The sequence below is a fragment of the Salvelinus alpinus genome, chromosome 11 (genome assembly GCF_045679555.1).
Source record: "Salvelinus alpinus chromosome 11, SLU_Salpinus.1, whole genome shotgun sequence".
NCBI classification, from domain to species: Eukaryota; Metazoa; Chordata; class Actinopteri; order Salmoniformes; family Salmonidae; genus Salvelinus; species Salvelinus alpinus.
In genome coordinates this window covers 21742384-21768930 of record NC_092096.1, presented here as the reverse complement: position 1 = coordinate 21768930, position 26547 = coordinate 21742384, and the positions used below count along the sequence as shown (strand labels likewise).

General features: G+C 42.6%; 1 protein-coding gene across 1 annotated transcript in view; it reads left to right on the top strand.

The window, feature by feature from the left end:
* The first annotated feature begins 3365 nt into the window (after positions 1–3365).
* The window catches only part of zdhhc17 (zinc finger DHHC-type palmitoyltransferase 17), a 49464-nt gene continuing 26282 nt past the window's right edge, over positions 3366–26547 (top strand). Inside the window, exons 1-4 of the mRNA XM_071332074.1 lie at positions 3366–3561; positions 20612–20715; positions 24631–24753; positions 26278–26355. Coding sequence (XP_071188175.1) covers positions 3499–3561; positions 20612–20715; positions 24631–24753; positions 26278–26355 — 368 coding nt within the window. The 5' untranslated portion in view covers positions 3366–3498. The remainder of the gene's footprint in view (positions 3562–20611; positions 20716–24630; positions 24754–26277; positions 26356–26547) is intronic.

Here is a 26547-nt window from a genome sequence, read left to right as displayed (position 1 = left end):
TATACTTGTAGAAATAAGCTAGCTACATTTAAAGCGTATATGTTGCTGTGTCTATGAAGCCGTAGAATAATGTATTTGTGTAACCACTGAATATGAGATGGGTAGAGTCCGACATCTAGTGGCAGAAAGATGTAGCATTAGCCTGGGTACCAGTCTCTTTAATTTAAGTTCCACTCCTTGCCACTAGATTCGATAACCTTCACCGCTATCATCCAATCACAATGTTAATGCAAACTAGACTGATGGGAAAACGTTCAAATTGAATTCATACATTTGATTGGAAACATTCTAACATTGGGCATTCTGACGTAATAGATTTAATTGTAAACATAAACATTGGGCGCGGGAAAAACGCAGGATTCCCGTTTATTGGATTTTTTACCACCAGCCAACGTGATCACGTCATATCAGAGAAGCTCTCGCCATTCAAACTTGCTACTTCTAGGACAAGCATTTGGGCTATAGGGTACTGGTTCAAGAGCTATAAGAGGAATACAGAGGATTGGAGAGAGAGAGAGGCCAGTGGAGATGTCAGCGGAGATGCATGAATTTCACAATTAAGGAACATTGAAGACAGAGATGTGTAAATTAGAAGTTAATTCATAGGCTGGGCAGACTGGGCTGTTAATCCACCATTCGAATGATAGCCTATATACATTACCTCGATTAACCTGTACCCCCGCACATTGACTCGGTACCCCCGTATATAGCCTCGTTAATGTTATGTAATTTTATTGTGTTACTTTTTGATGTGATTTTTTTTTTTTTTTACTTTATTTAGTAAATATTTTCTGAACTCTATTTCTTGAACGGCACTGTTGGTTAAAACTATATTTCACAGTTGCAACATGCTGAAAATTGTCTCATGGCGTCCTTATGATCTCTCTTAACAGTGCTGTACAAGGTTTTGCTTTCAAATTGCGTCAAACATGATTTTAGACTGTGTTCATGGAAAACTGTTTAAAACTATATTTCACAGTTGCAACATGCTGAAAATTGTTTCATGGTGTCCTTATCATCTCTCTTAAGACCTTGCAAGTGTAACAGTTTAGCTTTAGTCCGTCCCCTCGCCCCGACCTGGGCGCGAACCAGGGACACTCTGCACACAGACAACATTCACCCACGAAGCATCGTTACCCATCGCTCCACAAAAACCGCGGCTCTTGCAGAGCAAGGGGAACCACTACCTCAAGGGCTCAGAGCAAGTGACGTCACCAATTGAAAGGCTATTAGCGCGCACCACCGCTAACTAGATAGCCATCCGTTACATACGTAAGCATTTCACGGTAAGGTCTACTACACCTGTTGTATTCGGCGCATGTGACAAATAACATTTGATTTGATACTAAGCCTACTACAGTGAATTAAGGCGACCACCACCTGTGCAAGCAAGCAAGAGACAAAAACTTTATTTTGTCTGACGCATGTTTTGTGCCAACGAATTGAAGTTGAACATCGCCACATACGACAATTTAATTAAATGTGCAATAAAAAAAAGTATAGTGCCTAGGCCTGTTTAATGAAACCCTGGCTGTTGACGTAGATCCCCATTCCCCACTGAGGTCCTTTTTGGGAAATGACACTTTCACACCAATAAACACATCAAGTGCAAGTGCGCTGCCCAGCAGCTCACATCAGCAGAATGGGGGGCCTATTCTTTACGATGGACGTCTAACGTGGATCGCTAAAATAATGATTATCGTCACCTTTCCTCAATTTAAATATTAGACCTATGGGGACACCTATACATTTGGCAGCCAAGCACGAGTGATCATTGTTGCCTTTTATCGTCTAAACATGATGTTGGAATATCTTCACGCCTAGAATAAAAACCCAAAAGCTTCCGTCAGACTCAATTGAATTAAAAAAAATAAAGAATTACAGGGGACAGTTTTGGAAAAATTCCTCTGGAATAAGGCACATGCTTGGATAATAATTATAGAACCAACGTCTCTAGTAATACTATAGCTGTTTCTCCTTGTCAATTCATTGAAATACATTATTTTAACATTATGCTAAAATGTAGCCTAGGCCTACTTTCTGATGGACTACAGCCAACATTTGAAGGTGAGCATAGGTTTGAATACGTTTTTAGGAAAGGAGAAATGTGATTTGTGTGTCTTGAGGTGCGCTGGTGGCTTTGATTGATGGGTCCTTTTAGTGTGTGAGAGAGAGAGAGAGATTTCACTAATTATCTCTCATTTAGAAAGTAGTAGCCTGTCTGGACTCCATCTCTCAATAAGAGAGGAGGGACAAATAATACAACTGAAATTAGCATAACAAATGGTAAAAATGTTACTAGGTCATGATGATCAGCATATGTGCGAGGAATGACGACAGGTGCCCGTTTTGCGCTTCATTCCTCTAATTAATAGGATGCAACTGAAGCAAACCTAGCTCGATTGAATCTTGTAGGCTAATATTTTCCGTATCATTATTTCTCTCTCATTACGGAGTCCGGTCTAGCCACTTTGAACAACATGATATTGCATTGACACTGCTTTCTCACAAGGGAATTACCGCAGCAGGTCGTAACGGTATTGTTTGTTGTTATTCTTAAAATTCGAATTCTATATTGCTCCAAATTTTCGCACAAACATGTTCCATATTGTTGTCATGGCTGTTGTTTCCAACTCTCAATCAACAACTAACTGCGCCGTAAATCCGGCTGCATATTGAACGTTGAGATTGCCGAAAGACCAGTCAAGCAGTGGCAAGGAGTGGAATAACTAGACTGGTATCAGGCTAATGTAGCACGGCCCCTTCGAAAAATACAAATATTTCGTACACATTGCACCACTGAGGTATATATTGCACAGAAACTTTATGGAAGCTAACACACCATTGCATAGATTTACGTAGGGTTAATTTTGGTAGGGATTTTCTGGGGGGTAGGGATTTTTATTTTTTAGATCTTGGAAGTAGCCTAACTAACTAACGGTTATACAGTACATGCACTGCTTTTCCAAACAGATTTTAAAATATGTATAGCCATAGCAGTGTTAGTGATGATGTTAATAATACTCAAGATGACGGTAAAATACATCAATATTTATTTCGTAAATAGGAATGTTAAAAAAAATGTGACGCAATTTCTCGTGCAGATCATACAGCTGCAACAAGGTGGGGAATATTAGCGTTCAAGGTCATCCACGCACGCACATATCTGAATCATAACGTTGTTTCGTGTCAGGCATATAATGTGTTATAATAACAGTAGGCTGTAACAATTACACATCAAATGGCTTTACATTGCATGTGGGTACCGACCTCCTTTCATGATTTAACCTAGAGGTATTGATATGCATGACCCGATACAGAATTATCCCAAAACGATGATGTGACACAATGACGTAATGCAACATCAATGTACCACCAGAAAATCGCAGGACGGTTTGTGAGTGAGCCTCGAGCATCGCTTTGACCGAACATCCCATCCTCCTGTTTGTTTTTACAGAGCATTGTGTCCCATAATGCTTGGCGAGATTGACCACCAAGATGGCTGACGTTATGGATGAATATGAGAAAGAAGCTGGCTGTGTTCCTATTCTCCATCCAGAGGTAAGCTGCTTGGCCCTGCATCTTTGCACGGGGTTATAACGAGGGTGGATCTTGTACATGTCGGAATCTACTAAACCGTATAAATTCACCGTGTTTTGGGAGAACCACGATGCCCCCCTCATCGGGAGGGCAGCCACCACCAAATACATGTCAGGTTTTCCCCTGCTGCGTAATAGCATGTTAGCTAGCCAGCTAATTTTGCTAAAGGTGTTTATGAATCTAGTATATCAGACGACATTCTTGGGTTGTTTATTGTGCCCAACAGATAAGCTACCTTGAAAATAACAGAATTACCGAGCAAGAGATCGTAGGTAGTTATGCTGAACTGGTTTATTGTCGTCAAAAAAGCAGGGCTTTACTGCAGCCCGAAAAATGACTTGTGCTGAAATGTCATGTTGCTTGGTCGGTGATGGCAACGTTAGCATACAAACAGAGATGGGCGCGGGCCTAGCAATGTAGTTAGCGAGGCTAGCCATGTCAGTGACAATATTTGTCAAGCAACGTCAATTGCATTAAACTTCTCTGTCCTTAGCCAACATTCAGCCTATTTACATTTAGCCATATAAACGTATTCATGGTTTAGTTGCTAGCTAGGTTAGCAAGTTAGGGCTAACAAACTAGCTAGCTAAAGATTGTTCTTGCTAGTAGCTAGTCAGCCCTAGAGCTAGATATGTTTAGCCCATAACACAGGAATAAACACTTGAATGTCATGTTGTGAATGTGATACAATAATTACATTCATGTTGTAGCTTTATTCCAAATAAATTCAGATCTGACAATAATATGTAGGCCTTATCTGTGTACAGATCGGCTTTGGGGCCGAAATGCAACCATTGTGACTGCTGAGAATAATACAGCTAACTAGCATCTAACGTTACTATTTATTTGAGTGCTGGCCGTTGGATTACAGCTGGGCTAATTTATACCGCACCCAAGACTTATTCACAGAACTTAGTAAGAGTTGAGCATGTCATATTTGGCATTTTAGTCTATATACCCTATTAAATGTGGTCTGGCAGATTGCCTTTTGGCTCAGTCTTCAAAATTAGCTGCCTTATTTATTTGTTGTCGAAATGCATTTTACTATTTGGAGTGCAAGGATACCAACGACATGGAATTAAAAATTGAACTGGTTTCAGGCCACTGTCACTTGATTAACAAACATTAGATGTGTTTTTTAAGAATGGGCCAGTACAGAGGACCTGTCACTAAATTATAAACGGTTTACTAACTCACTTGTGTTGGCCAACCTGTTACGCCACATGGTGTAGGAAGCTTATTTCCCCCTCTAGTCTTGGTGCAAAAAGTACTACGTTTTCAGTCTGGGGCTGGCAGCAAGCCACAGAAACTGCCATTTATTTGAAAGACAACCAATGGGCATTAAATAGTGCCATCTTGCCTTTTGTAAATCATTTGGCAAACCCACACACTGACTGAAAATTCTCTTTTTAAAGAAAATAAAATGTTCCTGGTATTAGACTCACACCAATTTGCTGCCAATTTGTGTTACTTTTGCCGGATGCTTTCTCTTTTTCTTACTCTTGTGGTTAATGCGTTTTTGATATGTCAAGCCTCATTCCTCTCCATTTATTGGTTATGCAGGCTCTTTTGACATGATGTCACAATGACTGATTTCTATACGTAGTGTGACACTGCATAGCTTAGATTTAGCCTGTGGTCCGGCATAGGGCAGTTGGGCCTGAGGGGAGAAGGAGGTTAACCGGAAACAATGTCTCCTTGCATTAAAATCCCATCAGACACTCAACCGCTGTTACGGCCAACTCTGCTGCGGAAGTAAACAACAGCATGTCAGTTAGGAGAGGGTGAGATCTGAAACCACAAGGCATGTTTAACCTGCGGAGGGTTGGGTGTTGCTGTAGTGATAGACTACCTAAACACAGGATTATGTAGTGTTCTGCTCATTGGCTCTTATCTATGTGATTGTAGTATGTAGCCTAATAATACATATTAATATATTCCTTATTTGTAGATATTTTTTGTTTATCCCAGCGGGAATCAAACCCCCGATCCTTGGTGTTGCAAGCGACATGCTCTACCAACTGAGCCACAAAGGACTTGTGATCTTACTTGGGCTTCATGGGACTCCTACTGCTCTTCTATGTGGACTAATTCTGTTCTTTCAGTAAGACTGCAGCTAGGCTCATCACAAATCCAAGCCTTTTGTTGAAGATGGACAGCCCCATGTTGATATCTTGACTTCATGATGGTGGTGGGACATTGACTGCTTGGAAAACTGCCGTATGTCCCATGTTCCCTTGGTACAAATCTATTGCATGACTCGTCTATCTATCGCTGCAGTAATCCACTCTTGGTGATGTGTGATTGGAATGAGCAGTGTTAGGCCTATGGCAGGCTGTCTGTGACAGAGCCTGCTCCAGAGCCCTCAGGCCGTAACTGTCTCTTGTCATAGTAGAGGAAGCATTACGCCTCGATGACAGCGTCATTGCATTTTGTCACATCAGAAGTACATTTATTTCCAATGGAATTCTGTATTTGCCTTGCGTTGCAGAGGCAGTAGTAGTGCGTTCTGTGTGGTGCGTACGCTGGATTTCTCCAACCTATACGTTAAACTGTATGTGTAGACGGCTTGACAGAAATGGTAGCAGAAGGTGAATGTTGAACTTTTGTTGCACACATATCCATATGATGCAGTGTACCATAAATACACAGCCACCTGCAATCTCATTGGTTAATCCCTGGATAGAGGTTGAACTTTCTCGGATTGTGAAGAATAGTGTTGGGCTATGCCTGTTGCCTCAACCTTGTTGCTGCTGTTAAAAAGCCTTCAGGCTTAGTGCCCTGGTCTGAATTCCAGCAGGTTGACAAAATGCTTTTTCAGATTCCTCCAAAGCTTAGCTGTTATGTGGCTCTTGAGTCACAGAGCTTTGTGGAAAAGCCATCTCCACTAATGCAGCATAGCCTAGGCCTAAATGCTTTGCATCTCTGATATAGGCTGTGCATTTATGGCCTGTCTCCCTGATTTTTTTCCAAATTTGAATGAGAAGCCTTTACTGTTCTCTGGTTGATCTCTAAAAGAGAGACGTGGGAAATTCAAGTGCCACATGACACCACCACCATCCACCTGCTCAGTTTTGTGGTGAACATCTGGTGTACTCTAGGGAGCCCCAGAGAGATGCACATCAATAAGCTACCCTTGGATACGACTGTTTGATACGTACGTTCACTTATTCTCTCTGTCTAGGCCTGTGTTTTCCCCTCTGAATCTCATTAAACATGTCTTCTCATGAATTTCAGCCTCTTTTGCAATCTTTCCTATTGTTGATTTTGTCTGACTGTCAGCCACAGCTATAGTTTGCGTCCCAAATGGCTCCCTATTCCCTACTTTGGACCAGAGCCATACGGGCCCTGGTCAAAGGTAGTGCACTAGGCTATATAGGGAGCCTTTTGGGATGCTGCCTAACTCCTAGGCTCCTGACCCAGTTTAAAAATGCAAATGATTGTTTTTGAATTGAACAACTACAGAATCTTGTTCACTCGCTGGATTCATAACGTCAATGGAGGCAACAGACGGCACAGAGAATGTAGAATAACAGAGATAATGTAGAAAACGGAGTCTGTTTCTCTTTGCGATCCCTATAGCTGCGTCTTTAACATAGCAGTTCTCCAGTCCAGGTAGCATCCTCTCTCACTCAGCCATTGTCCTCCCATTAAATGAAACTGTGTGATTTTTGAAGTAATCCTACAAAATAAATGACCTTCATTTCAGATTGTTTAGATTGGGCCCGTCCACTGTGGTTGGTTAAGCCTTATCCTCTCTGTGCTTCCGGACCTCATCTGGTGGCAACCCCTAGCTACTGAATGGATGCAGCAGCAGCTTCAATAGATTATGAGCGGGTCACGTGTACTCTACGATGGGCAAGGAAACATGTCCTCTGCCCTGAACACGCTTCAGTCAATGGGTCAGGTGCAACAAATGGTGGGATGTATTTAAAGTGTTGGTGATGAAGACTGGATCCAGAGATTGTATTTACAAACTACAGGCTACAGATGATGGCAAATACCCTAGTTGACTAAATGATTTGAGCTAACTTGTAAAGATAGGAATACAGGCAGATCGTCACAGACCTATACTCTGAATGATACTTATTTAATTAAGCCTTTTTTTTTGCTAGCCTAAACTGACACTAAACTGAAGAGGAGCACATTAGCTCATTATGGGGATACTGCAGCTAATACAATGCCACGCGATTCCATAGTCTACATTTAGGTTAGTTTTTTTTGTAGCTTATTTTTAGATCTGGGTGCAGGACACCATCCCCTGGGATGAGCATGCCATATGTCCTGACTGAGAACCTCCTAGATCACTGCCTGTTCAAACAGACAAGATTCAAATGGTGAGTCAACTGGATGGTGTAAAAACACCTAGATAACGTTCTCTCTACTTCTGCTGCTCATTGCCTCGTCGAGTAGATAAACAACCAGCAGACATCCAATTATAGGGCTGAAAACTGCAAACGCTGCAATTATCTGTTCCACTGTGGCCTGTAGTTACAATGACCATCAGTTTGATGGTAATGAAGGTAGGCATTAACCCGGTGGTGTATTCACTAGGAACCAACCGGAAGCAAACAGACTGAAACTGGGAGGGACTGCCTGAACTTGTCCAAAAAGAAATGCTTGTTTTCGTGTTCCGTTGGTTTTGCTACTGCAGTAATGTGAACCCAGGGTGACCCTGCTACCCTTTGACCTCCAGGTTAAACAGATTATCTCTAGGGTTCAAGGACGGTGCATACATTCTGAGTAGCCTAGGGTTTGGAAATGTTCCTCACTGCTAAAGACACAGGATAGTGTATCCTGTTCCTCACTGCTCAAGACACAGGATAGTGTATCCCGTTCCTCACTGCTAAAGACACAGGATAGTGTATCCCGTTCCTCACTGCTAAAGACACAGGATAGTGTATCCTGTTCCTCACTGCTAAAGACACAGGATAGTGTATCCTGTTCCTCACTGCTAAAGACACAGGATAGTGTATCCTGTTCCTCACTGCTAAAGACACATGATAGTGTATCCTGTTCCTCACTGCTAAAGACACAGGATTTCCTCACTGCTCAAGACACAGGATAGTGTATCCCGTTCCTCACTGCTCAAGACACAGGATAGTGTATCCCGTTCCTCACTGCTCAAGACACAGGATAGTGTATCCCGTTCCTCACTGCTAAAGACACAGGATAGTGTATCCTGTTCCTCACTGCTAAAGACACAGGATAGTGTATCCTGTTCCTCACTGCTAAAGACACAGGATAGTGTATCCTGTTCCTCACTGCTAAAGACACAGGATAGTGTATCCTGTTCCTCACTGCTAAAGACACAGGATTTCCTCACTGCTCAAGACACAGGATAGTGTATCCCGTTCCTCACTGCTCAAGACACAGGATAGTGTATCCCGTTCCTCACTGCTCAAGACACAGGATAGTGTATCCCGTTCCTCACTGCTAAAGACACAGGATAGTGTATCCTGTTCCTCACTGCTCAAGACACAGGATAGTGTATCCTGTTCCTCACTGCTAAAGACACAGGATTGTGTATCCTGTTCCTCACTGCTAAAGACACAGGATTGTGTATCCTGTTCCTCACTGCTCAAGACACAGGATAGTGTATCCTGTTCCTCACTGCTCAAGACACAGGATAGTGTATCCTGTTCCTCACTGCTCAAGACACAGGATAGTGTATCCTGTTCCTCACTGCTCAAGACACAGGATAGTGTATCCTGTTCCTCACTGCTCAAGACACAGGATAGTGTATCCTGTTCCTCACTGCTCAAGACACAGGATAGTGTATCCCGTTCCTCACTGCTCAAGACACAGGATAGTGTATCCCGTTCCTCACTGCTCAAGACACAGGTTAGTGTATCCCGTTCCTCACTGCTAAAGACACAGGATAGTGTATCCCGTTCCTCACTGCTCAAGACACAGGATAGTGTATCCCGTTCCTCACTGCTCAAGACACAGGATAGTGTATCCCGTTCCTCACTGCTAAAGATACAGGATAGTGTATCCCGTTCCTCACTGCTCAAGACACAGGATAGTGTATCCCGTTCCTCACTGCTAAAGACACAGGATAGTGTATCCCGTTCCTCACTGCTCAAGACACAGGATAGTGTATCCCGTTCCTCACTGCTCAAGACACAGGATAGTGTATCCCGTTCCTCACTGCTCAAGACACAGGATGGTGTATCCCGTTCCTCACTGCTCAAGACACAGGATAGTGTATCCCGTTCCTCACTGCTGAAGACACAGGATATTGTATCCCGTTCCTCACTGCTAAAGACACAGGATAGTGTATCCCGTTCCTCACTGCTCAAGACACAGGATAGTGTATCCTGTTCCTCACTGCTCAAGACACAGGATAGTGTATCCTGTTCCTCACTGCTAAAGACACAGGATAGTGTATCCTGTTCCTCACTGCTAAAGACACAGGATAGTGTATCCTGTTCCTCACTGCTAAAGACACAGGATAGTGTATCCTGTTCCTCACTGCTAAAGACCTGTGGAAACACTCCCTCACGGCATATATGAATATAGATGAGCTAAGGGGCCTTGAATACTGAAATTGATGAGACAAACATATACACACACACACACACACACACTGGTTAAGGGTGTTTTATTCAGGTATGAAGTGCATGTTAATTATGTCCCACTAATGCAGGGTTTCTCTCTTCACTTTAATTTTTTGGCCCTGGCACTAAACAGCTGATTTAAGTCAGTAAATAGTCATCAAGCTTTGATCATTGAGTCAGCTGTGTAGTGTTAGGGCAAAACCAAAACATTCACCTCTTGGGGTCTGGAGGATCATCGCCAAGTTAGGATCCGTATGTTCCTTTCCTCTTAACAAAAAAAAAACCTGGCAGAGCAATGCCATGGCCTGTGCTCGTATGTTACCCCCTGGCAGAGTAATGCTGTGGCCTGTGCTCGTATGTTACCTCCTGGCAGAGCAATGCCATGGCCTGTGCTCGTATGTTACCCCCTGGCAGAGCAATGCCATGGCCTGTGCTCGTATGTTACCCCCTGGCAGAGTAATACCGTGGCCTGTGTTCGTATGTTACCCCTGGCAGAGTAATGCTGTGGCCTGTGCTCGTATGTTAATACCAGCAATCTGAACACATTGTTTACGTTCAGTGACATCTCTTTTCTCTTTAGTCAATATTTACCTCGTTAGGGCACACAGTAGAAAAACATTTTGCGATAAATTGTTTTGCAGTGAAAAGGAGAGTTTTCAAATCTAATTGTTAGGTTCTAATTTTTCAGAGAAATGACTCACGGACACTAGAAAAGCTTAACCAAGTTTAATTCTTCCCAATTGGTCATTACAGCTGTAATTCAGACAAAGCAAAATTTTCACGCAAACACTGATATTTAACCCTTTCTCCTAGGCTGAGTCTCCTCCACAACCAAACAGTCAATGCATCTCTGTTGCTAGACAGAACCTTAGTGATATCTGTTCTTCCTCACTTCATCTGACCTCACCTCTGCCCCAAAGTGCTCACTCCTCCCCAACTCAACGCTGTCATTGTTATTGATACCAGATTGTCTCTCTTCTCCTCCCAGAGGATCCCTGATGGATAACAATAACATATCCTGACATAATGTAAATGTTATACATTACCCTCTCTCCCTCAGTGACATATCCTGACATAATGTAAACATTATACATTACCGTCTCTCCCTCAGTGACATATCCTGACATAATGTAAACGTTATACATTACCGTCTCTCCCTCAGTGACATATCCTGACATAATGTAAACGTTATACATTACCCTCTCTCCCTCAGTGACATATCCTGACATAATGTAAACGTTATACATTACCCTCTCTCCCTCAGTGACATATCCTGACATAATGTAAACGTTATACATTACCGTCTCTCCCTCAGTGACATATCCTGACATAATGTAAACGTTATACATTACCGTCTCTCCCTCAGTGACATATCCTGACATAATGTAAACGTTATACATTACCGTCTCTCCCTCAGTGACATATCCTGACATAATGTAAACGTTATACATTACCGTCTCTCCCTCAGTGACATATCCTGACATAATGTAAACGTTATACATTACCCTCTCTCCCTCAGTGACATATCCTGACATAATGTAAACGTTATACATTACCCTCTCTCCCTCAGTGACATATCCTGACATAATGTAAACGTTATACATTACCGTCTCTCCCTCAGTGACATATCATGACATAATGTAAACGTTATACATTACCGTCTCTCCCTCAGTGACATATCCTGACATAATGTAAACGTTATACATTACCCTCTCTCCCTCAGTGACATATCCTGACATAATGTAAACGTTATACATTACCGTCTCTCCCTCAGTGACATATCCTGACATAATGTAAACGTTATACATTACCGTCTCTCCCTCAGTGACATATCCTGACATAATGTAAACGTTATACATTACCGTCTCTCCCTCAGTGACATATCCTGACATAATGTAAACGTTATACATTACCCTCTCTCCCTCAGTGACATATCCTGACATAATGTAAATGTTATACATTACCGTCTCTCCCTCAGTGACATATCCTGACATAATGTAAACGTTATACATTACCGTCTCTCCCTCAGTGACATATCATGACATAATGTAAACGTTATACATTACCGTCTCTCCCTCAGTGACATATCCTGACATAATGTAAACGTTATACATTACTCTCTCTCCCTCAGTGACATATCCTGACATTTGATTACCTGTTCAGGAGTCTTATGGCTTGGGGGTAAAAGCTGTTGAGAAGCCTTTTGGACAAATTCAGCTAGGTCTGTCTGCGTTTCATCCTGTTTGCTTCCATTTGGTTGCTAGTGAATACACCCCTGGCGTACTGACTGTCCACCTTGTGTTTCTCTCACTGCCATGTAAGGAGAGCTGGTTGAGCACTTCACACTACTCCAGTGTAACTCCAGTGACATGCTGCAGGCCTGATTGAGCATGGGTGGCTTCAGGCACCCTTAGTGCCTCTCACTGCTCACGCCTGGCTATCTTTGAGGCCCTTAGTCAAGCCCCCTTGTCCCTGAGCTAACACCCATGGCTGGAGTCTGATCATATCATTGGCTACTGGTCTAAAATAGCCCTAACATTTTTGCTCTGTCTTTAGGGGTTTGTTATATTGCCAAACCATCCTCCACTTCGTCAGATAATATAGTTGCTGCTAGATTGGAGAGGCCGTTATGGCCTCACCAGCAGAATAACATCTCTGTTCCTGGAAGAAGTTGCTTGGACCTGTTTCTCAGCATTTTTTCAAATCATCAGATCATGTTACTTACCGCTCTCAACGACATAACAGTTCATGAAATGGCCCCAATCCGTACCTTGCCGAAAGCAAATTGGTGGTTTAGAAAATACCTCTCCTGAGTGGGATGCTGGCACACTCACCAGAATTCCACTCTTTGCGGCTGTAGCTATTCTGATGAAGACTTACTATAAGCTGGTGTTTCCCATAACAGGCTCTGTTCTCCCTCAGGCCAGCGTTTGGCTTCCATTGTTTTCAATTGACAAGTTTGATACCTTATGGTCATGTGTAGCTCCGTTGGTAGAGTGGCTCTTGCAACGCCAGGGTCGTGCTTTCCATAGCCACTGGGACCACCCATAAGAAGATGAAGGCTATGCACTACTAACACACCAGTCGCTTTCATCAGATAATAATAATAATATGCCATTTATGTCATAAGTAGACATAATTACAAATGATTAAATCCTTAAAATAGAAATAAAAAAACAATTTAGTTACGAATTGAACTTTAATTAAATGTTGACTCATCACATGGGATGATTTCACTGAACAACAAAATAAAGGGAATATTGAATGATCCCCAATGATCCATCACATCTCCCAAAAACGTTTTCAACATACATCTGTAAAATGATAGTCTATAAACTAACGCTTTGGTTGTCTTCCTCTCAGGCTTCCATGTCTTCTTCCTGGACCTCCTCAATGTCCACCTCTTGAACATCAGACTCTGAGGCCTCATCTTCACTGTCACCTTCCAACCTTGTTGACGATGGCTCGTCGTCAGGCTCAAAAAGCCTCAAATTTGCCCGGATGGCCACCAATTTTTAAACCCTGGTATTGGTCAGCCTGTTGCGTGCTTTGGTGTGTGTGTTCCCAAACAAGGACCAGTTGCGCTCTGAGGCGGCTGATGTTGATGGGATTTGGAGGATGATGAAGGCAACAGGGGAAAGAGCCTCAGATCCACAAAGTCTCTTCCACCAGGTGGCTGATGAGATATGCTGGCACGACTGCCATATTGCATCTCCATCCCAAAGCCCTTGCTTGGAAGTGTACTTCGCCAGACTGCCAAGAACCTTGCCCTCATCCAGGCCAAGGTGGTGAGACACGGTAGTGATGACACCATAGGCCTTGTTGATCTCTGCACCAGACAGGATGCTCTTGCCAGCATACTTGGGGTCCAACATGTACACTGCAGCGTGTATGGGCTTCAGGCAGAAGTCTAAATGCTCTTTGATGTATTTCAGAACTTCAGTTTCCTCTGCTTGGAGCAACAGGGAAGTGGGCAGGGCAGTACGGATTTCTTATCTTACATCTGCAAGCATAGTCTGAACATCAGACAGGATGGCATTGTCTCCCTCAATCCGTGCAATGGCTACTGCTATAGGTTTCAGGCTGCTTACCACTCTCTCCCAAAACACATCATCCAGGAGGATCCTCTTGATGGGGCTGTCCATATCGGCAGACTGTGATATGGCCTTTTCTTGGAGAGACTCCTTCCCCCCCAGGGGACTGTCAAACATGATGACTGACAACACCACCCCAACGGGTGTTGCTGGGCAGCTTCAATGTGGTGCTCTTATTCTTCTCACTTTGCTTGGTGAGGTAGATTGCTGCTATAACTTGATGACTCTTCACATACCTAACGGTTTACTTGGCTCTCTTGTAGAGTGTATCCATTGTTTTCAGTGCCATGATGTCCTTGAGGAGCAGATTCAATGCATGAGCAGCACAGCCAATGGGTGAAGGACTCCTCCACTTTAGACCAAGCAGCCTTCGTGTTCACAGCATTGTCTGTCACCAGAGGCGGCTGGCCACCTTATGTGGTCCAAGGTCATTGATGACTGCCTTCAGCTCATCTGCAATGTAGAGACCGGTGTGTCTGTTGTCCTTTGTGTCTGTGCTCTTGTAGAATACTGGTTGAGGGGTGGAGATGATGTAGTAAATTATTCCTTGCCCACGAACATTCGACCACCCATCAGAGATGATTGCAATAGTCTGCTTTCTCTATGATATGCTTGACCTTCACTTGAACTCTGTTGAACTCTGCATCCAGCAAATGAGTAGATAAAGCATGTCTGGTTGGAGGGGTGTATGCTGGGCCAAGAACATTCAGAAATCTCTTCCAATACACATTGCCTGTGAGCATCAGAGGTGAACCAGTTGCGTACACAGCTCGAGCAAGACATTCATCAGCATTTCTCTGACTACGTTCCTCCATTGAGTAAAAAAAAATAAAAAAAGATTCCAGGAGGACCATGAGCTGTTGCTGTCGATAAGGTGTCTGATTCATCATTTTTACCCTCGAATAGAAGTGGAAGGACTTTTGTCAGAGGTTGCTTGTTGTGAGCGCCGAGGGAACTTTATGCACTTGGCCAGATAATTCTGCATCTTTGTTGCATTCTTCACATATGATTTTGCACAGTATTTGCAAATGTACACCATTTTTCCTTCTACATTAGCTGCAGTGAAATGTCTCCACACATCAGATAGTACCCCTGGCATTTTCCTGTAAAGATTAGAAAAAACGTGTTTTAAAAAATTACAATTCCATGTACAGATTAATAGTTAAGCAGTTAGATTAAACAACTCCTTTCTAAGATAAAATGAAACATGTATGGAAACAGGTGAATTAAACACTCCTCAGTTAGCAGGCTCAAGCAAGCTAAAACCCACCTGCTAGCAAAAACTAACTAGCAGAAATTGTTAACAAGTTAGAAATTATTTAAACACACTTTGCTGTAGGCTACTATTTACTAGTTAACAAAAAATGATGTATGTCATATAAAATATATTCACCCCACCCAGTATTGTAATCAAAACTTACCAGAAAGCATTTAGTCCTTGGCTCAGACAGTGTAGTAGTGTGGGCTCAATAGCATCTCATTAGTGTGCAAGATCTTGAGAATCAGCTGTACATGTGATGGAAGAATGCAGAGGGTTGCAATTCCATTGAATTGGGGATAGTTTAACCAAAATATGCCACAAGACCTAGAATAGCCTTATGTGTATCCCACAAAACAGGTTCACTGTTATAAGCTAACTTTTTTTGATGAATTTAAGCAAAATTCCCCAAATTCCAGGGCTTAAATTCCCATGGAAAATTTCCGTGAAAATTCTGGAAAGTTTCCGACCCTTTGCAACTGTAGTCAGAGGGCATGGATGTGATTTGAGGGCCTTTTGAAAGACAGCCAGAGGGTAGTCTTTCATCTGCCTGGCATGGCTCCTCCCCCTCTCCTCCCTTCGCCTTTCATCCCTCTCCATCCTCCAGTCAGCTCTAGCCCCTCTCCATCCTCCAGTCAGCTCTAGCTCCTCTCCATCCTCCAGTCAGCTCTAGCTCCTCTCCATCCTCCAGTCATCTCTAGCTCCTCTCCTCCCTTCAGGGTAGCCTCTAGATTATAGATTACTATACATATTTAATTATCTCATTATAATCTTTACCCCTCATTAACTGTCTACCAAGTTTTTTTCCCATCAGATTTTCATCCTTATAGCCTGCTGTAGGTCTATATGATTCATCATTAACCCAGTATCCTTATAGTCTGCTGTAGGTCTATATGATTCATCATTAACCAACTATCCTTATAGCCTACTGTAGGTCTATATGATTCATCATTAACCCAGTATCCTTATAGTCTGCTGTAGGTCTATATGATTCATCATTAACCAACTATCCTTATAGCCTACTGTAGGTCTATATGATTCATCATTAACCCAGTATCCTTATAGCCTGCTGTAGGTCTATATGATTCATCATTAACCCAGTATCCTTATAGTCTGCTGTAGGTCTATATGATTCATCATTAACCCAGTATCCTTATAGTCTGCTGTAGGTCTATATGATTCATCATTAACCAACTATCCTTATAGCCTACTGTAGGTCTATATGATTCATCATTAACCCAGTATCCTTATAGCCTGCTGTAGGTCTATATAATTCATCATTAACCCAGTATCCTTATAGCCTGCTGTAGGTCTATATGATTCATCATTAACCCAGTATCCTTATAGTCTGCTGTAGGTCTATATGATTCATCATTAACCCAGTATCCTTATAGTCTGCTGTAGGTCTATATGATTCATCATTAACCCAGTATCCTTATAGTCTGCTGTAGGTCTATATGATTCATCATTAACCCAGTATCCTTATAGTCTGCTGTAGGTCTATATGATTCATCATTAACCAAGTATCCTTATAGCCTGCTGTAGGTCTATATGATTCATCATTAACCCAGTATCCTTATAGCCTACTGTAGGTCTATATGATTAACCCAGTATTCTTATAGCCTGCTGTAGGTCTATATGATTAATCATTAACCCAGTATCCTTATAGCCTGCTGTAGGTCTATATGATTCATCATTAACCAAGTATCCTTATAGCCTACTGTAGGTCTATATAATTCATCATTAACCCAGTATCCTTATAGCCTGCTGTAGGTCCATATGATTCATAATTAACCAAGTGTCCTTATAGCCTGCTGTAGGTCTCTATGATTCATCATTAACCAAGTATCCTTATAGCCTACTGTAGGTCTATATGATTCATCATTAACCAAGTATCCTTATAGCCTGCTGTAGGTCCATATGATTCATAATTAACCAAGTATCCTTATAGCCTGCTGTAGGTCTATATGATTCATCATTAACCAAGTGTCCTTATAGCCTGCTGTAGGTCTATATGATTAACCCAGTATTCTTATAGCCTGCTGTAGGTCTATATGATTCATAATTAACCAAGTGTCCTTATAGCCTACTGGAGGTCTATATGATTCATCATTAACCAAGTATCCTTATAGCCTGCTGTAGGTCTATATTATTCATCATTAACCAAGTATCCTTATAGCCTGCTGTAGGTCTCTATGATTCATCATTAACCAAGTATCCTTATAGCCTGCTGTAGGTCTATATGATTCATCATTAACCAAGTATCCTTATAGCCTACTGTAGGTCTATATGATTCATCATTAACCAAGTATCCTTATAGCCTGCTGTAGGTCTATATGATTCATCATTAACCAAGTATCCTTATAGCCTACTGTAGGTCTATATGATTCATCATTAACCAAGTATCCTTATAGCCTACTGTAGGTCTATATGATTCATCATTAACCAAGTATCCTTATAGCCTGCTGTAGGTCTATATGGTTAACCCAGTATCCTTATAGCCTGCTGTAGGTCTATATGATTCATAATTAACCAAGTGTCCTTATAGCCTACTGGAGGTCTATATGATTCATAATTAACCAAGTGTCCTTATAGCCTACTGGAGGTCTCTATGATAAACCCAGTATCCTTATAGCCTACTGGAGGTCTCTATGATTAACCCAGTATCCTTATAGCCTACTGGAGGTCTCTATGATTAACCCAGTATCCTTATAGCCTACTGGAGGTCTGTATGATTAACCAAGTGTCCTTATAGCCTACTGGAGGTCTATATGATTAACCCAGTGTCCTTATAGCCTACTGGAGATCTGTATGATTAACCAAGTATCCTTATAGCCTACTGGAGGTCTCTATGATTAACCCAGTATCCTTATAGCCTACTGGAGGTCTCTATGATTAACCCAGTATCCTTATAGCCTACTGGAGGTCTATATGATTAACCCAGTATCCTTATAGCCTACTGGAGGTCTCTATGATTAACCCAGTATCCTTATAGCCTACTGGAGGTCTCTATGATTAACCCAGTATCCTTATAGCCTACTGGAGGTCTATATGATTAACCCAGTGTCCTTATAGCCTACTGGAGGTCTCTATGATTAACCCAGTATCCTTATAGCCTACTGGAGGTCTCTATGATTAACCCAGTATCCTTATAGCCTACTGGAGGTCTGTATGATTAACCAAGTGTCCTTATAGCCTACTGGAGGTCTATATGATTAACCCAGTGTCCTTATAGCCTACTGGAGATCTGTATGATTAACCAAGTATCCTTATAGCCTACTGGTGGTCTCTATGATTAACCCAGTATCCTTATAGCCTACTGGAGGTCTCTATGATTAACCCAGTATCCTTATAGCCTACTGGAGGTCTATATGATTAACCCAGTATCCTTATAGCCTACTGGAGGTCTCTATGATTAACCCAGTATCCTTATAGCCTACTGGAGGTCTCTATGATTAACCCAGTATCCTTATAGCCTACTGGAGGTCTATATGATTAACCCAGTGTCCTTATAGCCTACTGGAGGTCTCTATGATTAACCCAGTATCCTTATAGCCTACTGGAGGGTTATATCATTAACCAAGTATCCTTATAGACTACTGGAGGTCTGTATGATTAATCATTAACTTCTTATGGGCAGGTGGGACTGTAGCACTCCAAAAGGTCCCAGATACATCACAAATGGTCCTTTTGTTCGATAATGTTCTTTATATCCATAAAAACTCAGTTTAGCTGGCGCGCTTCAGTCAATAATCCACCAAGTTTCCCTCCATCAAAATGCATACAAAATGAATCCCAAACGTTACTAATAAACTTTTCCAAACAAGTCAAACAACGTTTATAATCAAACCTTAGGTACCCTAATACGTAAATAAACAATCAAATTTAAGACGGAGAATCGTTATTGTCTTTACCGGAGAAAAATACCAAAACGCGCTCTATTCCACACGCTTGGAAACACGTCAGACAAAATGGGAGCCACCTAGAAAAACGACAATTTCTGGCTCATTTCTCCTAATACCAGCATGAAACTCTTTCTAAAGACTGTTGACATCTAGTGGAAGCTCTAGGAACTGCAATCTTGGAGGATTTCACCTTATAATAAAAGTGACAGCCATTGAAAACAGTGGTAGGCTGATTTTTTTTGGGGGGGGGTTTGTCCTCGGGGTTTCGCCTGCCATATCAGTTCTGTTATACTCTCAGACATAATTTAAACCGTTTTAGAAACCTTAGTGTTTTCTATCCAAATCTCTATATGCATATCCTAGCTTCTGGGCCTGAGTAACAGGCAGTTTACTTTGGGCACGCTTTTCATCCGGATGTGAAAATACTGCCCCCTACCCAAGAGAGGTTAACCAAGTATTTTGTACATTAGTATTGAAGGAATGTGTAGGTCCTATGGCTGTTAGATATGGAATGGCTGTCGGGCTGTAAAATTATACCTCACATTCTGTAGGAAGTGAGCCTTGGACAAGTGAGCCTTGGACAAGTGAGCCTTGGACATTCCATAGTAGCCAATAGGGCAGGAGCACATATCCTGAGTCTGTAGCGTGGGGCAGCTTGACGTACAAGCACACCCCCTGGACAGGACGCTAGTCTGTCACAGGGCCTTTCATAGGAAAATAGATTTAGTGGGAATCTAGACTATATATAGGCCTGTTATGGTTGTTTTACAGTCAGTACTGTACACGTGAACCAAGTTTTTTAAAACAATTTTATGAAAACCCAAACTGCATTCTCCTGGACCAATAGTGTTGTTCAGTAAAGGTTATAGAGACTGAGTGAGAACTGGGATGTGATGTGTATTTACCAGTCACCAAGGCAGCAGTACAGCAGTCCTCCCGGGGTGAGGGGGGAGGTTAAATGGCGTTGCCATGGCGTTGCCGTGGAGGCTGATAGAATGTGAAGGGCCTTTGTGGGGGGCCCCGGCTCACTGTTGCCCACCATCAGAACACGACACAGCCTCCTCCAACTCTTTCTGTCTCTCATTCAATCGCTCTCGTGAGATGACGCTGTGCCGTCTGGGTAGGCCCACTGGGTCCAGGCAAGGCACGGATTGATGAAACTCATGGCTGGTTTTTTTTCTCTCCCAACAGGAACTCAAGCCCCAGAGTCACTATAACCATGGCTACAGTGAGAATGTGGGCCGCAAGAGCCACGTGGATGACTACAGTACCTGGGACATCGTCAAAGCCACGCAGTGAGTACCCACGCACCGCTGGGCTCGTGTGTGTGTGTGTGTGTGCACGCAAAGCTTGGCCAGTGTGGTTAAAGGTATACAAGCAATGTAACTGGTTTTAAAAACACTTCCTGTTGAGGTATAGTTATCTTACTTGTGTAGCAGGGCGAACATTATTTCCACGCTGTTCTCCAGCACATAGGCCTAACTGCTTTTTTCCCCCTCTTTTTTTACTTCCTTTATTTAACGAGGCAAGTTAGTTAAGAACAAATTCTTATTTTCAATGACTGCCTAGGAACAGTGGGTTAACTGCCTTGTTCAGGGGCAGAACGACAGATTTAAACTTAGTCAGCTCAGGGATTTGATCTTACAACCTTTCGGTTACTAGGCCAATGCTCTAACCACTAGCCTACCTGCTGCCCCATGCTGCAGTACTTTGAAAAAGTTTGAAAAGAACCTGATGAGCTCCAGAGTTTCTCTGTGGAGATGGGAGAGCCTGTAGACTAGTGTCTATCGATCCCTGCTCCAGATCATATCACTGCTCTAGACTAGTGGCTAACGATCCCTGCTACGGGGTGAATCTGTACCCCTAGGTACAGATCTAGGATCAGTTACCCCTCCCCCAGTCCTAACATTAACCATTAGTGGGGGAAATGCAAAACTGTCTCAAGATCAGTGTCTAGGAGCAACTTCACACTACACCGCTATCGATACCCCCTCTAGTTGGTTTGCATATAGGGTAACAGACAGGCCCCTAGTATGGACGCTAGCAGGAAACCACTAACAGAACATTTATTACTACTAGCCTCCCTGGACTTGTTTCCTTGTTCTGGCATTGTCAGGACCAGATTTGTGTCAGCTAGTCTGCACTACCTGTGATTTCCCTTCCCCCATGAATGTGTTCACATGGTATTATGAAACGTTCCTTCCCCTATGAGCCAGACCAATGGTGTATGAACATAGTGCCTTCAAAGTATTCACACCCCTTGACTTTTTACACGTTACAGCCTGAATTTAAAATGGATTAAATGGAGTTTGTCACATACAATACCCCGTAATGTCAAAGTGGAATTTTGTTATCAGACGTTTTACAAATTTAATACAAAATGAAAATCTGAATTGTCTTGAATCAATTTGTTATGGCAAGCCTAAATAAGTTCAGGAGTAAACATGTGCTCAACAAGTCCCATAATAAGTTGCTTGGACTCACTCTGGGGGCAATAATAGTGTTTAACCTACTTTTTGAATGACTACCTCCTCACTGTACCCCACACACACACACAATTATCTATAAGATCCCTCAGTCGAGCAGTGAATATCAAAAATCGATTCAAACACAAAGACCAGAGAGGTTTTACAATGCTTGGCAAAGAAGGGCACCGAAAACGCAGACATTGAATATCCCTTTGAGCATGGTGAAGTTATTAATTACACTTTGGATGGGGAATCTACACCCAGTCACCTCAAAGATACAGGCGTCCTTCCTAACTCAGTTGCCGGAGAAGAAAACCGCTCAGGGATTTCACCATGACACCAAACCCAAACCGGCCATCGTGCGCCAATTGATTTTGTCCCCCCACACCAAACGCGATCACGACACGCAGGTTAAAATATCAAAACAAACTCTGAACCAATTATTTTAATTCGGGAACAGGTCGAAAAGCATTAAACATTTATGCCGATTTAGCTAGCTTGCTTGCTAATTTGTCCTGCGATATAAATGTTGAGTTATTTTATCTGAAATGCACAAGGTACTCTTCTCCAACAATTAATCCACACATAAAATGGTCAACCGAATCGTTTCTAAATCGAATGAAATGTTATTGGTCACATACACATGGTTAGCGGATGTTAATGTGAGTGTAGCGAAATGCTTGTGCTTCTAGTTCTGACCGTGCAGTAATATCTAACAAGTAATCTAACAATTTCACAACAACTACCTTATACACACAAGTGTAAAGGAATGAATAAGAATATGTACATATAAATATATGGATGAGCGATGGCCGAACGGCATAGGCAGGATACATTAGATGGTATAGAGTACAGTATATACATATCAGATGAGTAGTGTAGGGTATGTAAGCATTATATAAAGTGGCATTGTTTAAGTGACTAGTGATACATTTACATCCAATTTTTTATTATTAAAGTGGCTAGAGATTGAGTCTGTATGTTGGCAGCAGCCACTCAATGTTAGTGATGGCTGTTTAACAGTCTGATGGCCTTGAGATAGAAGCTGTTTTTCAGTCTCTCGGTCCCTGCTTTGATGTACCTGTACTGACCTCGCCTTCTGGATGATAGCGGGGCGAACAGGCAGTGGCTCGGGTGGTTGTTGTCCTTGATGATCTTTGTGGCCCTCCTGTGACATCGGGTGGTGGAGCACCCCCTTATCCACATCGACGGGACAGTTGTGGAGAAGGTGGAAAGTTTTAAGTTCCTCTTCTAGTCATCTCTCCTCCTTCCAGAGTTTTTCTTCTTTGGACTTTATATGGCGATCGGCATCTAAACTTTCATAGTATTACCACGACAACCGACGAACTCAGTTGTCTTTCAATCGCCCACGTGGGTATAACCAATGAGGAGATGGCACGTGGGTATCTGCTTCTATAAACCAATGAGGAGATGAGAGAGGCAGGACTTGCATCGCGATCAGCGTCACAAATAGAGCTGACTTGAAAGGAATTTTATAATATCTGTACATTATAGGAACACCTGTAATTACAAAAGTACAATGATTAATGTTTTGCTTGAGATTAAGAATCAGTGGTAGAGACGAAAGTCACAAAAGTCAGATGTCTGTGTGTTGGAAAATATACTTTCAGTTCCTGTTGATACTATGTTCCAGTCTTACTTCTGCCAGCACATGATAGCAACAGGAGGAAGAAGGAATGGGGAACTAACTGCAAATAACAATAAGCTGAACTCCACCTATCAGAGACATCTTTGTATTAGCAACAATTAATTATGAGTTTATATGGTATTAAAGTTAAGGGACATCGCCCTGGGCGGGGTGAACCTCAGTAGGGGGGGCGGCAGGGTGTGGGGCGGCAGGTAGCCTAGTGGTTAGAGCGTTGGACTAGTAACCGAAAGGTTGCAAGTTCGAATCCCCGAGCTGGCAAGGTCGTTCTGGACAACCCACTGTTCCTAGGCCGTCATTGAAAATAAGAATTTGTTCTTAACTGACTTGCCTAGTTAAATAAAGGTAAAATAAAAGGGGATAAAAAGGGAAAACACCATATTTTGTACTGAGTGTGTTACTTGCAAATGACTAAGTGTATACTCCGGGTTGCAATCCTTATTAAACAAACTAAACTCTGATCAAAGAAGTTTCCTGTGGTCTCTTGTATAACAGGGCAGAATTCTCTTACAACGCTCATTGGCACGTGCGAGCAGTGTGGGTAATTGAATAACACATATGTTTATGTCCTGAGGTGCTGACCTGTTGCACCTCGACAACCACTGTGATTATTATTATTATTTGACCCTGCTGGTCATCTATGAACATTTGAACATCTTGGCCATGTTCTGTTATAATCTCCACCCGGCACAGCCAGAAGAGGACTGGCCACCCCTCAGCCTGGTTCCTCTCTAGGTTTCTTCCTAGGTTTTGGCCTTTCTAGGGAGTTTTTCCTAGCCACCGTGCTTCTACACCTGCATTGCTTACTGTTTGGGGTTTTAGGCTGGGTTTCTGTACAGCACTTTGAGATATCAGCTGATGTAAGAAGGGCTTTATAAATGTATTTGATTTACATTTATTTTCACCATTGGCCTCACATGCTGACTAGTGTTAGCGGTGTAGTCAGCATGTGAGGCCAATGGTGACTTTATAACATTTACAGAGTTTAATGGCTGTGATAAGAGAACTGAGGATGGATGTGTGAACCGTGTGTGTGTGTTGACCCTATTCTAACCTTGTCTACCTCCACTCTCCAGGTATGGGATCTTTGAGCGCTGCAGAGAGCTGGTGGAGGCAGGCTATGATGTTCAGCAGCCGGACAAAGAGAACGTCACACTCCTGCACTGGGCTGCCATCAACAATAGAATAGACTTGGTCAAGTGAGTGACATACAAACTTCACACACCTCAGTCTCATACACGCACACACACACACACACACACTCACACCGAATAACCCAATGCCCTTGACCACCTCTATTCAGCTGTCTTACATGTGAGTTGCAGTAAACCTACATGTACACGTGAAATGCTACTCCCAACACCCTCCTGTGGGATGTTTCTTATCAGAGGGATTTCCCAGTCAGACTGGAACTCATGCAAGCATACTGTCCTAGAACCCTAAACTCACATACTCACACAGGACGTAGTCCTAGAACCCTAAACACACACACTCACACAGGACGTAGTCCTAGAACCCTAAACACACATACTCACACAGGACATAGTCCCGGAACCCTGCAGTTGCAGTGTGTTCTGTGTGGTGCATACGTTGGATTTATAAAGGTATCCATCACATTGTATGTGTAGAGACGGCGTGACAGAAATGGTAGCAGAAGGTGAATGTTGAACCTTTGTTGCACACATATCCAGATGTGATCCTGTGTACCGTTTTGCACCATGACGCTGTCGGTGTGATGGAGACTCTCATACTCACACAGGACAAAGGCTGGCATTGGTCCTATACATTAGTACAAACATTTAGCACCAGAAAACGAGTTTCTTATTGGACTAGTTCAGTTAGTCCCTCCCTGTTAGCTTCTGTTTGGTCCCTAGTGAAGAGAACCCAGGTGTGAGTGAATACAGCCAACCTACTGTGCTGTCTTTACCATTGTGGTGCAGAGGGACGTCCTGCTGCAGAGGGACGTCCTGCTGCAGAGGGACGTCCTGCTGCACAGAAACGCTGTCAGAACCATGGTCTCTGTATAAGAACAGAATCCCAAACCATTCTAATACAACATAGCAGGAAGGAGAGAACAAGATCCTGGATGTCTGCGTAGGTCTGAGCCATCCGTTCCACTGGAAGGATCCTCTTAATACGTCATATTCCTGGAGATCCTGGATGTCTGCGTAGGTCTGAGCCATCCGTTCCACTGGAAGGATCCTCTTAATACGTCATATTCCTGGAGATCCTGGATGTCTGCGTAGGTCTGAGCCATCCGTTCCACTGGAAGGATCCTCTTAATACGTCATATTCCTGGAGATCCTGAGGCAGTAAAACTAAATTAGTTCATCTGTTTTATCTCACTGCATCAACAATCTCATCTTTTCACCACCTGCAGTTGAGTGAGTGATGAATGTATTTGTGACGCTGTCGCTGTGTGTAGATACTACATATCAAAGTGAGTGCTGAATGTATTTGTGACTCTGTGTGTAGGTACTACATATCAAAGTGAGTGCTGAATGTATTTGTGACTCTGTGTGTAGGTACTACATATCAAAGTGAGTGCTGAATGTATTTGTGACGCTGTGTGTAGGTACTACATATCAAAGTGAGTGATGAATGTATTTGTGACTCTGTGTAGGTACTACATATCAAAGTGAGTGCTGAATGTATTTATGATGCTGTGTGTAGGTACTACATATCAAAGTGAGTGATGAATGTATTTGTGACTCTGTGTGTAGGTACTACATATCAAAGGGGGCGATGGTGGACCAGTTGGGAGGTGACCTCAACTCCACACCACTGCATTGGGCCACAAGGTAAGAGTGACAACAATAGATGAGGCATTAACAGACTCTGGTTCAGTCTGCTTTCCAGGACCAAAACATTAGGTCCTGTTGGATATGTTGATCTGTAGACATGCCCACCTAGAGGGAAAGGTGAAAGGTTATATACTGTATGAAGTAGAGGTGTTGTTTCCAGTGGACTCTCCTTTCCCCTGTGTCGGTGTC